An 18,536-nucleotide genomic window follows, 5' to 3' on the forward strand; every position below is an offset into this window, starting at 1 on the left:
CCCACTTCAGCAGCTGGCAAAGATGTACTTACTGTTTCATTAGTCCTGACAGAACAAAGCGTAATAGATCCATGCCACATTGTAGTGATTTTCCATTTCTTTACAGTGAAGTGTGTATGTGTAAGCACTTGTCTGTCAGTTACTTTTAAGTAGTGAATAAGCAGACTTTGATGATAACAAGCGAGGCGGTCACCCACTTGGCTTTACCAGTCTGCAGTACCTGGTCCAAACAGATGAAACAATTTTCAAGTGTGGTGTGAATACACACACACACACATACACAGACAGAGGCAGAATACCCGGTTTTATCCACTTGGTGAGGGAGTGAGAGAGTTACATGAAGTGGCTCTTACTCTTGTTATTATTGTTCACAGTGAAAGAATGTCTCGATCTGAGCCCAGGAAACCATTAAATTTTCCACAGAGAGGAAGAATGAAGGAGTGAGCAAAATGAGTGAAAGGAGGAGGAAGAGGGCAGATGGAGAGAGCAAGAGAAGGGGAAAAAAAACCCAGGAGTGACAAAGTGTGTGCCAAATGAGAAAAGGAGGCAAGATGAAAAGGATTATTCGTTTCCCGGTGGTACTTCTCTGACTTCTGAAAGAGCCCTTTTGCAGCAGCTGCACCTCCGCTCCCTTTTCAACCCAACTCCTCCTTGCCGACAAACAACAAACAGTGACACAGAGCCGGTCAGTTCTCTACCAACAGCCAGCAGTTTTCCACATGGCCTACGTTTTTGAATTGAGCGGGCCTGACATTAATCCATCTAGGTGTCAGCAGCCACTGTGTGGAAAAGTTTGTTAGGACACCACTGATTAAAGAATTTGATGTTGGTTTTAGTCAGTTGCTGCTCTGTTAATATTTGCCTTAATCAGTATGTGCCTGCAGGCTCCTCTGTCACCTGCTGCATGATCTTAGTTACGTGACATCAATTAGACATGACAAAGTGCCTCCCAACTCTGGCATGTACTTTGGACCTCATTTTCTCAGAGCACACAAACAAATACCTCCACAGATATAATTTCATTTAAGACAAATCAGTTTTGAACAGCTGACCCAAAGGATGCACAACTCATAGCAATTCTTGCAGTCCCATCAATATCCCATAGCATATTTTAATGTTGTGTACCCTTCCCTTAAACAGCCTTTCTCCTCTCCAGGTACGCAGTGGCAGGTTATGACATGCTAAAAGGCTCCAAGCCACAGCTATCAGGACTCTGCATGCATGTTATTTTCACTGAAGGGGCCCATTCAGACACTATGTTATGTATACGTGTTTGACCTCACATTCTGTGTGTCACAAGTTGTGCATCTGGGCAGACTAAGATTGACAATGTGTGAGTTTGACGCATTAAGAAGTGAGTGTTTCTCACAGAGGTTTTGAGTGTTTACCTGCACAATGTCCAAGTACTGTTCGATTTTTATTTTCTTGTTTATTTTTGTGCTCCCGATCTAAACATTGCAACCCGTTGACAGATGCTTAATGAGTTGTCCTGAAAAAAGTTTATCATGCACAGCGGTTTTTGTGTGAAACTGATGGGTTTACGCTTCACAGGTCCTACAGGTCCAGGCACAGTAGAGCCAGCCCTTTCTCTCTTGTTGTTTCCATTCTTCTTTCAGCAACAGTTGAAGAAACCAGCCTCCATGCTGGCTGGGATGAAAGATTGATATAGAGTGAGAAAGGATCTGATTGAGACAACTTTCAGCTGATTTCATTTAGAGATAAAAACATGGCAACGCATATTGTTCATTTACTCTGTCTCAGACAGGGGTGTCCTCCCATGGTCATAGTGCACACAAATAAACACCCAGCTCAAATAGACGTGGGATAAAATTACTGTGGTGAGAGCAGTCTGTGTTCAAACTGCTGGCCTTTCTTGTGTTTTTACAATCATACTTTTTTTTTTCAGTCCTTTTTTCCCCAATGTTCTTTTCTTTAAATGCAGCAACATTCATTTGGTCTGTAGAGGCCATTTTTCTGCCATGCCATGGGCATTGCCTTCCAAAAATGTGCCCATCAAAATAAGATCAAACCCAACCTGGCTCATTTTTCAACCTCTCTGAAATTTATAAGCTAACGTGAAACTGTTTTGCTACCATCTAGTTCTTTACTCTCCCCCTGTCTTAAATTAGTCTTTCTGACAACGTTGTTTGATTTAGCTTGACAGGAGACCACCAACAGTGCACCTCTCAGCAGAAACATTTGTTTAAAGTTTTTGATAATTTTTCTTCTCTTTTATGCCTCATCATCTCTTTTCTCCCCCCTCTGTGCTGCCATGGTTGTGTTTTTAACAAATCATTAACAGCTTACAGCACAGTCTGGTGGCAGCCGCTGCCTTGCACCCCCTAGGAGGAGTGCTGACAGGGTGAGGGTCTAAGGGAGCATAGTTCAAAAGGTCAGGTCAGATGATTCTGTCTTAGTGCTGGTAGAAGGATGAAGCTGGGTGAAGGCGGGTGGCAGGAGGGTAAGTGCAAGATGGGGGTGTGAAGGTCACAAGGGCGAAAATGAGAGTTTAGAGATGGTGTCATGCTGAGCTGATCCAGAGCCCTCTAGCTGCCAGCCTGAGGTGTTTGCCTTGCCATTAACTCTGCCACTATTTATTTTCAAACCTGCTGCAGCTGCGCCACTTTGTGTGAAATGCCTGGTTTCTTTTTGTGAAGGCAATGCATTCAGATTTTTGATAAGCACGACTGGAAAGAATGAACTGGTTTCATGAATGCAGTCAGACACTTATTTGATGTGTGGGTGGAGGACCTTAGCTTTGGTCTTGCAGTTAGAAGTTTGAGGTGGTCTTTTAAGACCAAGATTAGGGGCAAGTCAGTGAGCAGCGGTCTGTGTCAGACAGCCGTAGCAGTTCTCTTGCCCATAAAGCCAGGAGAAGATAAAGAGATAAAAGTGTCCAGTCTGTGGGCTGATGCCCATAAAAGTGCTGCCATTGGTTCTCGGTGCTCCGTCGAAATGTGATCCTGTAAAAATATTTTCTCCTCATTAACCTGTCATCCGTGGAGCCATGACGCATAGCCAGGCAAAGGATTGCTGGGACACAGTGTGGTGGATTGTGGGGGTTGTCAGAGGCCCAAGGGGGAGACTTACCAGTCTGGAAGCTTTATTTGAAGGTCCTGTGGTAATGTGTTGAGTAGGGTGAAAAGGCCTTGGTGGGCTCTGAGTGTTTAAACAGCAGCAGTTAACGTAAATCTTCCCAAATGCAGACCCCAGACATGTCCAGGGCACTCGCACACATATATCAACACACACACAAACACACACAAATGCATGCATATGTACGAATTGTCACAGACTGTGGTGAAAGTGCATCTTTGTTGGCCACTATTCTGAGATACAGCTTGTTTGGACGTGTCTTTCACTGGAGCTGTTCCTCTGTCTACCCTCCTCGGTCTTCAGCGTTATTTGTCTAGCTGGGTTTGTGTTTGTGTGAGCCATGCTGTTTACATGTGTCCGTCAGCATCCAGAGGCCCCCCAGCCATGCTCCCCGGTCTGGGCAGAATCTGTGTATTTCAACAGTCTTAAGACCATAGAGGGGGAGGAATGTGAAAACTATATGTTTGAGGGAGAGTATGGATGTAGGGATCAAGGTCTGTGTTTATTGGTTTTTGACTGGGATTGGCTGAAAGTGACCCTGGGTCAGGGTGCTGGCCCAGGCCAGTCTAGGTTAGGTGTATCTGGCTCTGGGTCACACTAGGCCTCTTTGTATACCCTTTGAGTCCAGAAATGTGACAACCAGCTGAATAACGTACTGCGAAGAGGCCACAAATGTGACATGGTGGCCATGTTTGTCTGTTGGGGTCAAATAGCCATTTCTATACGAGAGCAGTCAGGCAAATTGTAATCCTGACATAATATCCTATTCACTATTGTGCTCATGCTTGACCTACAATGTTATAAAACAGACTCCTTTTTGTATGGAATGTTATTTTTGGATAATATATCATTTTCCTGAGCCAAACAGGGTTTAACGTTAGTGACCTCATCTTTTTTGCAACCAGCCTTACGTCACAGTCTTGGAGCCACTCTGTCTCACACTGAAGTAGGTGTTCAGTTGACCAGCAGATCACTGTACGCTTTAATGCTCTTTCTTGAAGATATCTGAGCTGTACTGATACTGTTAACTAGAATAGAGTCATTGAAAATGCATTTAGCTATTCTGCACAGCGCACACATACAAAGGAGCACGTCAGCTCAGGGCAGGGTGGGTGAAAACCCAACTGGAGATATGAGCAGGAAATCAGCAGCAGATGTGGGGTGTAAAGTAATGTATATAGAGGCAGGGAAACCCTTTCACTATGACAAGTCCACCCTCTGTCCTCTGGTCCTTCCTACATCAAGCCTGAAAGAGGACAGTTTTGAACCATACGGCAGATACTCAAATGGAAGTTGTTATAGATCTTCTTAATATTTTATTACATTGGGAACAGTATTAAAAGGCAGTGTCATAAAAGTAATCAAAAACAAGAGAGAGCACAGCAGGAGATAAAGCAATTTGAATTGTATTGTAAAATTGGTCACTTAAATTAATACCATTTGTTCTTAACTAACACATTTTCTATTCTCTCAATGTTGTCCTTACAATTTCCAAGTAGATCTAAATCAAGCAACGCAGACTTAAGATGCAATTTTTTTTTTTTCTCCAAAATAATTATTTCACATAGCAACTAACCGAGGTTTCCTCCTGTTCGCTCCACATCAAACCATTTTCCTGTTGCTTGATGCATAAACATATCCTTTCCTCTACTCCAGAGGATGTGTTCTGATTAAAAACTATCCTTACTCTTTGGTTTTTACCGGAGTAGTAATATATATAAAAAATTTAATTGACTTTTTAACTGATAATAAGTTTTACCTGTCTGCTCTTTGGACCACCATGAGACACTTCTGGCTGATCCTCACCAGACAGGGAGGAGGAAAAGAACCACAAGGCAAAAGTGGTGTAGGTTTTCATGAGGTCCTCTTGGCTGCAACAAAGAACTCGATTTATATGTCTGATTAATTGCTTTTCATATAAATCATAGGTACGAGATGCCTGGGGCATCCCTCCCTCCCTCGAGGTATGTGTGAAAGCAAAGTGGATGTGGAGGGAATGGTGCACAATAAAGGAGGGAAACAGGGTGACAGTTTTTGTGTTGCAGTTGATGAGCTGGTGATAAAATTTGCTCTGACAGCAGAACAGCCACTATCTGTGCTTGAGTAAAGTCTGTGTGGCCTGAAAAGAATAATGCCTTGTCGCCAACAGGCTCAGAGTCATAATAGATCTGCAAAGTAGTAACTTTGTGGAGTCCTGTGGAGATACGCGTTTGTTTACTGCTGATGGTTGAAGTTGTGTAATTGTTTACACTTGGGTGTCTTGTTATTCAAATGAGTTGAGCAGTTTTTGCCTGTCTTCTTAAGCAATTGATTGGGAAATCTGCACTGTGGAAGATTGCTTTCCTGTAAGCCAACCTGCTACATGTAAACACACTGTTTGCATTTCTGTAAGATTCTTGTTCTGTCTGACGTCTATTGAACACAACTGTTTTATTTCTCCTCTCATCTGCTTTTTGTCTGTCTCTTTCCACCCCCTCTGTTTTCTTCCAAGGCTTCCAGCTTCCTCTCTCAGTGCTGGCATTCACACTGCTTCTATCACTTCCATCAACTGTCGTCAGTATGTCTCATTGACGTTAAATACCGTCTCTTGACTCATCTGCACCTAATTTTCACTCGTTCCCTCCCTGTCTACCTCCTATCTCCATTTAATTTCTCACACCTGTGATGGCAGCCAAGTCTGTCCGGTGAAGTCAGTACATGGTTGCTTCTTTCTCCACTCGTTTGTTCATCCTGCGTCTCCCCTTTTGTCTCTTTAAATGAGCCTTTCAGCATTTGTCTGTCATCAACCTCACCTCTATGTGCATCTGAACCTAGCAGCAAAAATAAGGAGGGAAGAAAGGTGATGGATTAGTTGCTGTGGGAGGTTGTGACCATTTAGAGAAGGAGCAATAGAAGAGAAAAAGACCAAAGCCATCATCTGGAGAACCTCATTTTGTCTGTCAAGTGGCGAGTCCGCAATGGAATTAAATCGACATTTAAAAAAAAGGAGGGGGGGGGGGACCACACATAGATGCTCAAAAACACTGTCACGCCACTGGCCACTCAACAACAAACTATAGATTTGCTCAAGTGCCATTATCACTTCCAGCTATTGGATTTGTAGCATTTTCTTAATTTCCAGGAAGCCATTACTACATTCCCTGCTAGTATTGGTAGCTGCTAGATGAAAAGAGGGAGGAAACTGAGGCAAAAGCAGGAAACACAGGGCAGAAGATGAGCCAAGAAAGCCGCAGGGGCTGCTGTGAATTACAGGGTCTTCAAGCCAACCGGGGAAAGTTTAAAAAAAAAAAAAAAAAAAGTGGAAAGATAAAGAAAGTGAGCAATGAACTCTGTATAGTAAAAAAAATGAGCTGACAGATAGGTAATGGCAAGTCAAGCATTTTTTCATTTCTTCCTTCTGTCTTTTTTTCTCCCTGGTCTCTCCAGACCACTAATAGCTGTGGCCTTTCCTAATCTTCATCCCACTCTGAACCTTGTTTCTTTTTGAGGAGGAGGAGGTTTGAGGAACTATGCGTGCCATTAGCAGGCTCTGGTTCTCATATTTGCAAGAAAGGCCTCTCTTATGTTGAAATTTTCCAGCAAAGGACACAAAACACAAGACCAAGTAGCCCGCCTTTCACAAAGGTTAGCTACTTCATTGTTACTTCTGTTTCTGTGTTTCTCCCTTCCACCCTCCCTCTTCACATTCAGGCTGACATGAGGCATAATGTCAGGGTGCATGGGCCTGTAGCAGGAAGCATGCCTGTCTCTGCTGCTGAGCAGGTGTGTGTGTATGTTCTGCATATAGAGGCATGTCCTATATGCTGCTGTGTTGAAGGAGTGTATAGATGTGAGCTAGAGTGTGTGAGTGAGAAGTTGACTGCGTTGACAGTTGGAGAAGGCTGTAGGTTGTTGGGACACAGGGAGCATCCAATCAATGTGTGTGTCCGTCGCAGCAACAGATTTGTGGCATTCCTCCGGCAGCCATCTGTTAGCAGTGGCACTTAAAGCGTGTTTTCGTCTTTGACTTCACTCTGAATTGCTTTTGTCCCCTCCTCTTTACGAGCTGTACATTGCTCTGGGTGTTTTTTTTTTGTTTTTTTTTTCACTTTTTGAATGACATTGAATGAGAACTAGATGAGGACCCCCAACTTCAGGGGAAGTCTTGAGTGATTATTGTATCCTTCGCATTCTTCTGTTTTCCATTTTGCATGGCATCATATCCTGCATGTTTTCCATGTGGACCCACTGATAGATGAATTGTAGTCTGTCTCGCAACCATAAAGCAATTTAAAGCAATGCTATTTCATTTGTCTTGTTTACTTCCAAATGTCAGTCGTGTTCTTTTCCGTCTTTTTTCTTTTTGTTCTAAGTTGAGTCACCCAGGACTTTTTGACCTCAGTTGTGTATAAAATGTGTGCTCATGAAATGCTGGAGTCTGTGTCCTACAGTTTAATGTCTCTATAAACTATAAATATTATTGGGTATGTTGAGACACTGCAGCGGTCCTGTAGCAGGCGCCTGCTTGTTTACAGAACCATCTCAGCAGTTTGTATTTGTTTGGAGTCATGTGATAGAACACAGGTCCTGATAATCGAGTCTCTTCCTCCTCCTCATTTCTGTTCATATAACCCCTGTCTTGTTTTTACGTTTTGCTTTTTTTTTTTCCCTTCCTTTGCCCTGCAGCTGCTTTTGTTCAGCTGTTCAGCTTGGTTTATTTTCCATCCACAATGTTAGGTCAAATGCAGACTTGTACATTTTTCACAAGCACACATTACAATATGCCCGTGTGTTTACATTTCCTGCTCAACACTGCAGACGAAATAGCCCTCCTGACTAAGAGAAACTTAGCGCTCCAGGAAAGAAGTTAAACAGAACAAAGATTGATCCAGGTCTCAACCCTCTTTTTGACCCTTAGGTCATTTTACAACTTGCCAAACCTTTGACCCTAAAGCATAGCTGGTGTAGTGTGAAAGTGCAGTTTCAGGGGCTGCTGAAAATTATTATTTTTCATCTCTGAATGCATGCAGGAAATTTTTGATTATTAGATTAATCAATAAAATGTCTGAAAATATTCATAAACTTCAAAAGCCTAGACGATGCCTGCAAGTAGTTTGTTTTCCAACAAATATTAAAAAAAAAAAATCTAATGGAAACTTTACTTACAAAAAAAAAAACTACTCACATTTTGGAAAGTCCAATAAGCAAACATTTTCTTTCATGCTTGCTGATATTTTAATGTTCATTGATTTATTTGTAATAAATAATAAATTGCTTCCTCACTCTCTCTGTTCCTTTTTTCATTCGCCAGGGGCAGTATCGGCCTTCAGACCTCCTCTGTCCGGAGACCTATGTCTGGGTACCAATAGAGCGATGCATACCACAGCTGGAAAATACCCGCTATGCCCGTTTCAACCAGGATCCTGATGCAGGTACGTCTGTGCCACGGATTCTTTAGATTTATTCCATGCTGTTGCATGCATTCATTACATTATGAACATACTGCTTTGCTGCTGGGAGCTCGGTTTTGGACCTTTCGTGTTATTCTGGATGAACCCAAGAACTTCGTGTTAACATCTGATCTGGTTTCACTGTGGTGGTGTATTGAAAACTTTGGGCTCGCCCAAGGCAGCACACAGTTATTGAACTGAGGTTAGAAGGGGGTCAGCAAGGTCCAAACACGTAGTCTGGTCTCCCCATGGCTCTTCAGTGTGGTCAGAGCAAGACCAGGGCTGTCGCTATGGAAGGTCCGTGTTGTTATTAGATGATTACTGATATTACTGGTAATAAAGTCCACGCAGAAGGCAGACTGTCAGACGCCTATTGTAGGGACTGTTGGGGTTGGAGGCTAAGTTTTCAATGATCTCCTGCTTAGGTGCATGGCCAGAGAGACACAGAATCTCTGTTTCTTTATTTCTGAAACCTTTCTCCTGTCCATCCTGTGTTGATTCTGCATTGTTGCCCTGCATGTGGTTTTATGTGAACAGTGACACGCACACAAACACACACACACACACACATCCAGTGAGGATATTTTAGCCTGAATGACTGATTTTACAGGGACCAGCCATTAATCTGCATCACCAAACAGACACCAAACAGGAAAGTGCCACTGAGAGACAGTAATGGGAGATGTGAAAGGACAGGGATTTGATTGTCAGCCACACTGGAGCTGTTAGATGGAGGATAGGAGTGGGATTAATAGAATACAGGAAGGAGCGGGAAAGGGAAGAGATGTGATAAATGTTTTTATAGAAATGGGATGTGAAAGTCAAAGAGCCTGGTAGGTGCATGGTCACACTGTATGGGAGAGGAGTACAATCAAATCAGAGCTCGATTGAAAGGTGGAGGATGAAGGATGACTGTATGAAATTGAAGGGACACATCAAGAGTTTCATGTTTTGATCTCAGTTTGACTTGGTGCCACACAGAGAGGTAAAAACCAGCCTACTGGATAAACTTATGTGAAGCAAAATCTTCTTTGGCGCGCGCGCGCACACACACACACACACACACACACACACACACACACACACACACACACACTTTACCCCTGCTGTTGGCACAAGATTATGTCATTAGCTAAAGGTTGTGGGCATTAAATTCACCATCTATTAGACGATCTAAATCCAAACACATAAATGTGGGAAGTTATGATTCAGGACCCCTTTTTTAAATTTCCTGTCTGGATTTTGTTGCTGTTTACTCAAATGGTGGTGAAAACACTACACCCAGAACAATCAAAGGCATTTAAAAGAATGTTAGTTGCCTGGTTATTTACAACATTGCCATTAACATTTTAGCCAGATGTATATCTGACCCTTTTCCTGTCCATCATAACCTTAATCCCTGAGTAGGCACAAATTACTGAGGACATAGTGGTGGTCTTGGTCTCAGCAATTTTCACTGTGGCAAGTGGATGTTTGTGTGTCTGTGGCTCTTGTGGTGCCTCCATTCTAGCGTGGACTGTTGATCTTGGATGGAGTTGAACGCCATTTCAGGCCAAGCTGTCTAAGCCCAGTGTCATTATATTTTAGTGGTAGCTGTCTTGATGGCTGGCTCCACAGTCTGCTGCCAAGCTTGTGGTATTGAACTGCTGCAAAGGATGGGCTATGCCAGACTGGCGGTGGCGTGGACCTTTCTGACTTGTTCCTAGTGGTCAGTCAGTCAACAGGTCAGCCTGCCCGTTGTCATCATTGGGTTAGCAGCATGGCACAATGTTGCGGCTTGTGGCTTGTTTTTGGTCTAAATAAAGACTTATTATAATCGGTTTTAAAGTCCCGGGGAAGTTCTGACTGAATTTAATGATATTTTAATAGTTAACGTATCTTAGTTAGAAAGTAACTGCCACAAAAGTAAAACCTATGATTCTTTATCAACAAATATATCATCATTTGTCTGATCACAAAGTTGGTTGTCAATCATAAATTTAGTAAAATATTTTACATTTTTTGTTGAAACAGTGAAAAGATTGTAAGCGATTTGGGTTATCTTTGTGTTGAACAATAATTACCACCAAGGTTCCTTAATATAAAAATCAAAAAGGTGGAAACAACCAGGCAGAAAATGATCGTTAAAAATTTCAGTTTTCACCAAGACTGCCTTCAAAATCCCCCTTTTTTTTTTTTTTTTTTCCCCAACCTCATGTAAGGCCTTATGCCCAACTCACAGCTACATCCAGGGCTGAATGAGAGCTGAACCCTGGAGGACTGTCAGCGTGACCCGGTCATAGAGCTGTCCTAATGAAGTGTGTGAAGACAACTTATCTAAAGTTTATACAATGTGGTCAGAAGCAGGCTCACACTGATTACATGCTGGCTGCTGACACATCGAGGGCCCGGGGGCCTTGTTGTGGCCTCTCCCAAATGTATATACAGTATGCACACAAACACACACAGTACACACAACATGTGTGACTTCTCACAGACACACACCTAATGATTGTACGTTTCAGTGACCTGAAAGCACCAAGTAAGATGCACAGAACTGTGTATGTCCTACAGGACACTAAGATACTTTAAGTAAAATATCAATGCTAAAATAGTTTAGCGTCTCTTTCATGTCTTGGATAAATAAATACATTCTGTCATGAAGCCAGTTTACTTTGAGCTCCGCTGTGTGTGCTTTCTGCAAGATTACCATCCACATAAACATTAGATGGAGGAGACAGTACTAGTCTGACTCCATCCACATGTTACCAAAGCCACTTTCTTTCTCCACTATCTTCCACAGTATACACTTTCATATCTTGTCTCACTGTTAGAGCCACTTTGCTCTGCTCTTCATAAGGCTTTCTGCTCCTTAGCCTGACATGCACTCATGTCTATCTGACACCCTCTCTGTCGCTTATGTTTTAATATAATGCAAGAGGCATTTTTTTTCTCCATTACTATCACTATAGAAGAACCTTTTCCTCATTTTAATAACAATACTGATGACAGTGTCCTTCATGATCCATTCAGGAATTCTCTCTTATTGTGTAGGTCAAAATTCATGTTCAGCTGCAGGGATTTAGGGTCAGCTTGACGGATGTGTGCTAACATAGGGGCTTGAACCCAGGTCTTTGAGTCAAAGAGTAGTCCTTTTCTCTTCACATCACAGTTTTGGCCTTTCTCTTTTCAAGAGTGAGCCATATTTTGGGTTTTCAACATTGGGTCAGAGTAAATGGTCATAACCCGGTGGCCTGCTTTTGACCAGCAGCAACCAGCAAGTGTTTTGAAAGTTGGAGACGGATGGAGGAAAGAGAGGAGCGTGGCGAGGTGTCAAGGCCCTGAGCCTCAGCCCTGACCCTCTCACTCCCTGATCGACCCTCACCACTCCTCTTCCCCCGACCCTTGAACCGCCGACCCCGAGAAGCTGTGACCTCCGAGCGGAGTGTCACTGAACGTCCGGTGGGCCTGACAGAAACAGGGTCTGTAGCTGCTCAAACTGAGGAGGGACATTGATGGAGGGCAGAATGAGTGAAGGAGAAGAGGAGAGTGGTGTCTGTGAGCAGCGGATGTTTGGACTGCCTTTAGTAAGAGAGTTAGAAACGGAGAGGGGGCCTCTCATTTTTACTGTTAAGATTAATAGACCATGTTCATTCTGGCAAAATGCTCAGACAGCAGTGCTTGAGAATAGTGTCGCATATATAACTTTAGATATATGTTTAACGTTGTGTAACTGCTGTTTAAATGGGATGCGCAGCAGCCCAGCAAGACCAGTTTGAAGCCTTGCTGGACTACATCAAGGCCATTTGTTTCTGGCTGGTGCCAGCTGGTTACAGCTCTTGATTGGTTTGCTTCAGCCGTACTGTGTGGCTGCTACTCGTATTGCCATTAAAGGCATTCTCAGTTTCTGTAATCAGACGACAGAATACATTTGAAATAGTGACTGAAATGCAGCTGATTAAGACTCCATGCTGAAAAGCAGTTCCTTCCAAGCCTGTCTGAGATTATCGTGTGTAAGTCAACGACAAACTGTGGTGTGATTATTGCCTTTTAATTTTTAATCATAAAACAGTGACTGAGAAAGTTAGAAGCGACAGAATATCAGGGATCTTTTCTCTTAAAGTAATGAACCAACTTCAGGTTTTTTTAGGGAAAAACTGACGTCATATTCATAAACTCCAACATGTGGTATTCAGCCCACCAATGGTGGAATTATGATCACTTAGCTAATCAGTCAGGGACATTGGCAATTATATGTGGCTGCTGTGGCTCAGCCAAAAACACGAGGACACACACCGTGTACAATACTGAAGGCTGCTTAAGTTATAAACATTTTCACTTTCATCTCATCAGAAGACATTAATGCTTCATGGACCCAAATTATGGTCATGTGGAAGTTACATAACATGTTTGCATCTATCTCACCACATGGGGAGACTTAAAATACTGCTGATTTTCTTCATTCAAAAGTTTGCATCCAAAACTGTTCAGTTCTATGACTCAGCAGTTTTGAGAGAACAGGGGAAACACAGTGGTTAGGGCATAACTGAGCAGGGAAATGAGCCTGATAAATAAAACATGAATCTGCAGTGTAGCTCACAAATTTTGGTTGAAATATGAAAATACATAGATGGAGCTTTGGTGCCGTGAGAGATGAGGAGCCTCAGGGCTTCAAGTTTATACCCAGCTCTCCTCTTTCTTCTGACTTGTTTTTGTGGTGGCAGTACATGAATTGTTTGGACCATTTATTTAAATCTGCCCAAACCAAACATTGGCTGTTGTCCCGATTTAGTCAATGGCTATGTGATTGTTCCAGTTTAACTCATCACTTCCAACTGAAGAGTTTCCAAGGCTCTGTCACTTTAACATCTGGCACAAAAAAAACTTTTCTACCTCTTATTTTGTCTTGAGGAAGAAAAAAAAACAAAAGTCTCATCTTTTGTACCCCCTGAGTGCTCAGTTGGTAACCGCACAGGCTGCTGTCATGGGGGTAGTGGTGCGTCGGAGATGCTGAGCTCTGTTAATACCAAACCTAACTGATGTGTCGCCATGGGCCTGGCAAGCTCGTGCATTCCACCCCATGACCCGGCCAGAGGTTTGTTTGCTTTTTATTTTTATTGCTTCAGACAAGACAGACTGAATGGATGAAATGTTATGTTCAGGATATCAGCTGGCAACATAAATCTTCCACATTTTAGGAATTTTAAAAAAGTGGCGAAGAAGCGTAATACTTGGAAAAAACGTGGAATTAAAATGAAGGAGGGCCGAAAGGTTTTTAACAGGGCAGTTGTAGGGAGTTAAGTTTGGGTGTAGTTCACTACAGAGCCCCAAGATGCTTACTGAAATTCAATGATCGCAAATGGATGACTGCTACATGTGGAGTTGGAAGATGATTAATGCTAACTAAGGATTTGCAGACCTATTTGCAGGATATAATGCTTAGCTTGGCTTGGTTGCTACTCCCTGCTGTGCGAGCCCTTGCATGGCGCCAGCTGTGGGCAGCTCGGCTTTGCCTCTCACTCCGCGAGGCAGCAGTTTTAGCGACAGAGCAAGGGTCATCGTTTTTCACCTTTTTTTTTTTTTTTTTATATTTCCACCCGACTCTCCGACCACTCTCAGCTCCTAATCATGCACACTTCAGATTTGCAGTCTTTTCACTGGTCTGATGGGAGCTGGCAGTGTATGATACGAGTCCAAATGTGAAGCTGTGCTTGGCGAGCCTGCAGGCAGCAAGGCCCAAATAAACAAGGCCAACCAAATAGCCTGCTCATGCATCTCCGTGACTCCACGTTTAGGGTGTATTGGAATTAGTGGTGTGGGGGGAAAAATGTTTTCTGGTCCTCCAACAGCTTCTCGGAATAATGGCGTATCCCTGCCAAGTCACTCAGAGGTTAACTCAAACGAGCGAGGGGAAAAATAAGGACAATACTTATTGTGCTTGCTGTGTCTACGCTGCTGCTTATTAAGTTTTCATGTGTGCTTGTTCATATCCAGGAGATGCTCGGACGCTGAAGGACGTGGGAAGAGCGTTGGTGCTGTATAGACGAGCCGTTATGCCCTATGCCGTCTACGCCCGCAAACGCAGGGGCTCCAGCGACGAGACGGAGGTGCAGCAGTACGGCAGCTTGGTTGGACAGGACTGTGCTGAAAGGATCTTGTTGTACCGCACCTAAACATACAACGTCACTCCACTGCACACTTTTTTTTTTTTTTTTTTTTTTTAAATATATGTGAATATACACCTCCCAGCTACGTGTGTCTCTGATGTTGTATTTGTGCGTCTCCTTACTGTGGGTGAAAGTGCTTTCTGTAGTCTCACCATGCTTCACTCTACACAGGCTGGAACTATACAATATCCATCTGCTGTAGGTACAAACCCCTCCACCCATCCACCCTCCATTTATTTCATTTTTTCAACTGCAGTATCCAATCATTTTAGCTCTTGTGTATCCTTTTCCTTGATTTGTCTCCACACAGAGGCCACAACCCTTCATCATCAAATTTCCTTTTTTCTTTTTCGCACCATCATCAACCCTCAGTGCTTAAGTAACAATGAGGTAAAGGATCATTTAGCCATACGTTGTTGGCAGCCGTCAGGTTTGGATTTATGTCAGCTTTGCCTTTTCAATAGCATGTTCTTCCTTGAATGTCCAGTGATTTTTCAAAAATGTTTTCAGTTGCTTTTGTGTCGCATCCCACCACTTCAAACTAACTGGTATTTCAGCACGACGTAAAGATTTTTATGTAAAGTGTGAAGATAACTGTTTTTGTGTTATATTTATAGCTCTGTTTGCTTTTCTTTTACGATTGTTATTTTTTGGTTAAACCAAATAAAGAGGTTGTATATTCCCTGCCTTGACATTTGACTTCACTTCTCATATGAATCATGTAACACAATGCCGATGCCACAGGCAGCAGCATTCTGGGAGCATGGCAATAACCATCATCTCAAACTGTGTAAATTTTTACACATACAGTAGTAAGTCTCTCAAAGCACACCCAGAGATAAGTGCTTGAGTTGCACTTGTTGAACTGGGCCAAGCAACAGGTGTTAGATATATGAGCTGGCAGAACACAAATGGGAATGGCCTCTGGCCTCCAAACAGAGTGTCAACAGCAGCGCAGAGCTCAGCCAGGGAATGGCTTGGCCGAGCCAAGAGAGTCCTGGTGTCAGCAGGCAGGCCTCGGGTCTCAAAGCGCAGGCGTACGTGCCTTTATCCAAATATTTTTATGCAAACGCTTAAGTGATCATAGACACAGCTCAAGGTTTTAATGCTATTCCTCTTTTTAAATGCTTCAGATGATTTTATTGGAAGATGTACAAGGCTTGAAAGTACATTCAAAGGCCTTCAACCGAAAACTCTTATTTAAAGTTGTTTGTCAAGCCATAAGGATACCCAGAATGCATCTTGATGAGTAACACAGACATTTTATTGATAAGAATACACCCCAGGGAACCTTTAAGACACTTTCCTAAACATGAAAATGAATTGCGTCGACTGTGACTATTGATTTGTGACAGTAAATCTTTGTGAGCTGTGCTCTCTACCTTAAGACTCTAAAACGCCATAACCAGCATCATTTCGGTTTTGCTTGTCTGGAAATTAATTAAATGCAAGTAAGCACTTTGAGTGGTGGTGGCAGTTTGTCAGGATGAGGAATGGGACTCAAATGACAAGAAGAAGGAAGAGGAGGAGAAATCCTCCAGGTACACAGAGACCCGAAGCTGCTCACACAGACTTTCCTCTTCGGTATGTAGCCAAGCTGTATCCAGCTGGGTAAACATCCTGCTCCCCTAGATGCCTTTTCTCTTGGTGGGACAGACGCAGTCGATGATTAGAGTTACAGACTCGCTGTGGACCGATAAGTGTGATCTTGACCCTGGACTGGACTTGCATTTGTGCAGCGTCTTTGCTCTCTGGTGCAGCCTGCTCTGCCACACATTCAGCCACCCTGCCTGTCTTCACCTATTTCTGAGAAAACACTTTAGAGAGTCAGTCAGTCTGTCCAGTTTAAGAGCAGCCTCTGTCCTCGGAAATTAGCCTGGATTGACAGCCTAATTCTCCAAGACGGGAACACTGATGCTGGCTAGTGGCCATGTTGGATTCACTGTTCCTCTCCCACATTAGGCATGCTTCCCCTTGGACTTAATGTCGACACACACACACACACACAGACAGACACACACACCTGGCACTGTCACGAGTAGTTAGTCTTGGTGAACGCCACACATGAGGACATGTGCCAGTGCTGAGGTGGACCTCTTTCTGTCACAGCAGAAAGTGGCCTGGACTGGTTGGCTATTTCATAATGAGACCATCATGCTGCGGGACACAGCACGGAAAGGGTTTGGGCATTACGCTGATGTATAACTGTGCCGCTGCTCGTAATTCTTGTTAAATATGAGGTCTGGACTGACCATGTACTGCTGCCGACAGTCTGTTCAGCCAAAGGTCAATATCCAGAGAATAAAGGGGCCTGGATTTCATGTCAGATCAGAGTCACAGAGATTGGTTATATACTTTGTAGTTTATTTCAGACCATGTTGGTGCCAGCTGGGTGGGGTTTGTCACACTGGAAAATAAAAAGATACTTCCAAAAAGTCCAGCGAGGAGTATGACCTTGTAGCAAGCAGACAGATCGCTCACAGAAACTGTGTGGACTAATCCAATCTGAGAGGACAAGGGGCCCCTGAATCTCTCAGGCCCCCAGGCCAGAGCCCAAAGCCCTTCTGCCTTGTTTAAAAGTCATAGAGAACAATTTAGGAAATACAACCACAAAAAGGCCGCAAACACACAAACACACACAAAGTTGGGAAAATAGATAGAAATACACGATAGAGCAACACAAAAATACCATGAAAATGAAGAAATAGCTGCAATGAAACTTGAAATAACTATAAAGATATGAAAAATGACCACAAAATAACACAAAAGAAACAAAAAACAACAATAAAAACACAAAATTACCATAAATTACCTCCGAAATAACAATAAAAGATGCACGACACACAAAACGACTTCAAATGATGCAACCACATCCTTGACTGTCTCTTGTGTTGGGCATCTTTTGACCTGTGTGTGTCCAGGCTTCGTGTTCTCACCATCTGCCATAAGAAAACTCTGACAACGAGACAATCAAGGATATTTAAGTGTGTGTTATTTAAGTTAGCATAAACTAACTGAAATATTTAAGGAAATTTACTGAAGGTCGAATTATCAGTTCATAATTATTCTCCTGGATTGTTCTCATGTTTTTTTGTTGTTTTTTTTCTTCTCCTGTTTCCTAATAAGTGACTGTTTTGTGCTGCAGGTTCTCCACAGATGTACTGCAGCCAGATGAAAATGCCTGTGGCCCCACAGAAGAACGAGGACATGTCAGTGTGAAATACTATGGGAAGGAAAAGCAAGTCTGAAACCAGGAAAAACAGACACCACGCCTGGAGTTTTCCCTTTCTTCCCCCCAAATTTATAATCCAATCTTGTGTGTGGAATCGTGTCAGAGAAATATGGAATAATTTCCCTCAACTGTTTACATAAATGTTACATGCAGCGATCACAAGTATCATTTGCTTCCATGGCCTGAATGTGTTTAGGAAAATGTCGGTTTGGCAGATTTTATCCCCTTTAAATATCAATTTTCTCTTATAGTGGGAACACGAATGCTGCCAGGACACAGAGGTGAAGCCACTGCGTCATCCGCCAGCATCACCTGATCACTGATGGCATCTCGTGTATGTAAGAGCGAGCTCGGGCTCCATGTAGCATCTGATGGGACCGTAACATGAGGCGTTCTTCCTGTTTGTAAATAAGAAACGATCTGCGGGCAGCGAGCTGTTTCATCTGTCTTTCACTGAGCTAATCTTTCTACAGTACACGCAGGCTTTGTTTCATTGTACTCAGGGGCAGAATGTAAACACTGCCTCTGCCCACAGGGTGTAGTATGTATGTGTGTGTCTGTGTTTGCTCTTACTGGCCCTGGTGTGCGTGGGCTGCTTGTTTAGATTGGCTCCCCGTAAGGACAGTGTGAATT

At 43.1% G+C, this 18,536-nt stretch overlaps 1 protein-coding gene across 4 annotated transcripts in view; it reads left to right on the top strand.

The window, feature by feature from the left end:
• Positions 1–15,363, top strand: part of ate1 (arginyltransferase 1) — a 46,173-nt gene extending 30,810 nt beyond the window's left edge. For all 4 annotated transcript variants that reach the window (XM_029520812.1, XM_029520814.1, XM_029520815.1 and 1 more), the window contains 2 exons: positions 8,387–8,507; positions 14,499–15,363. In XM_029520812.1, coding sequence (XP_029376672.1) covers positions 8,387–8,507; positions 14,499–14,677 — 300 coding nt within the window. In that variant the 3' untranslated portion in view covers positions 14,678–15,363. The remainder of the gene's footprint in view (positions 1–8,386; positions 8,508–14,498) is intronic.
• Positions 15,364–18,536: the final 3,173 nt, after the last annotated feature.

The sequence above is a fragment of the Echeneis naucrates genome, chromosome 15 (assembly GCF_900963305.1).
Source record: "Echeneis naucrates chromosome 15, fEcheNa1.1, whole genome shotgun sequence".
NCBI lineage: Eukaryota > Metazoa > Chordata > Actinopteri > Carangiformes > Echeneidae > Echeneis > Echeneis naucrates.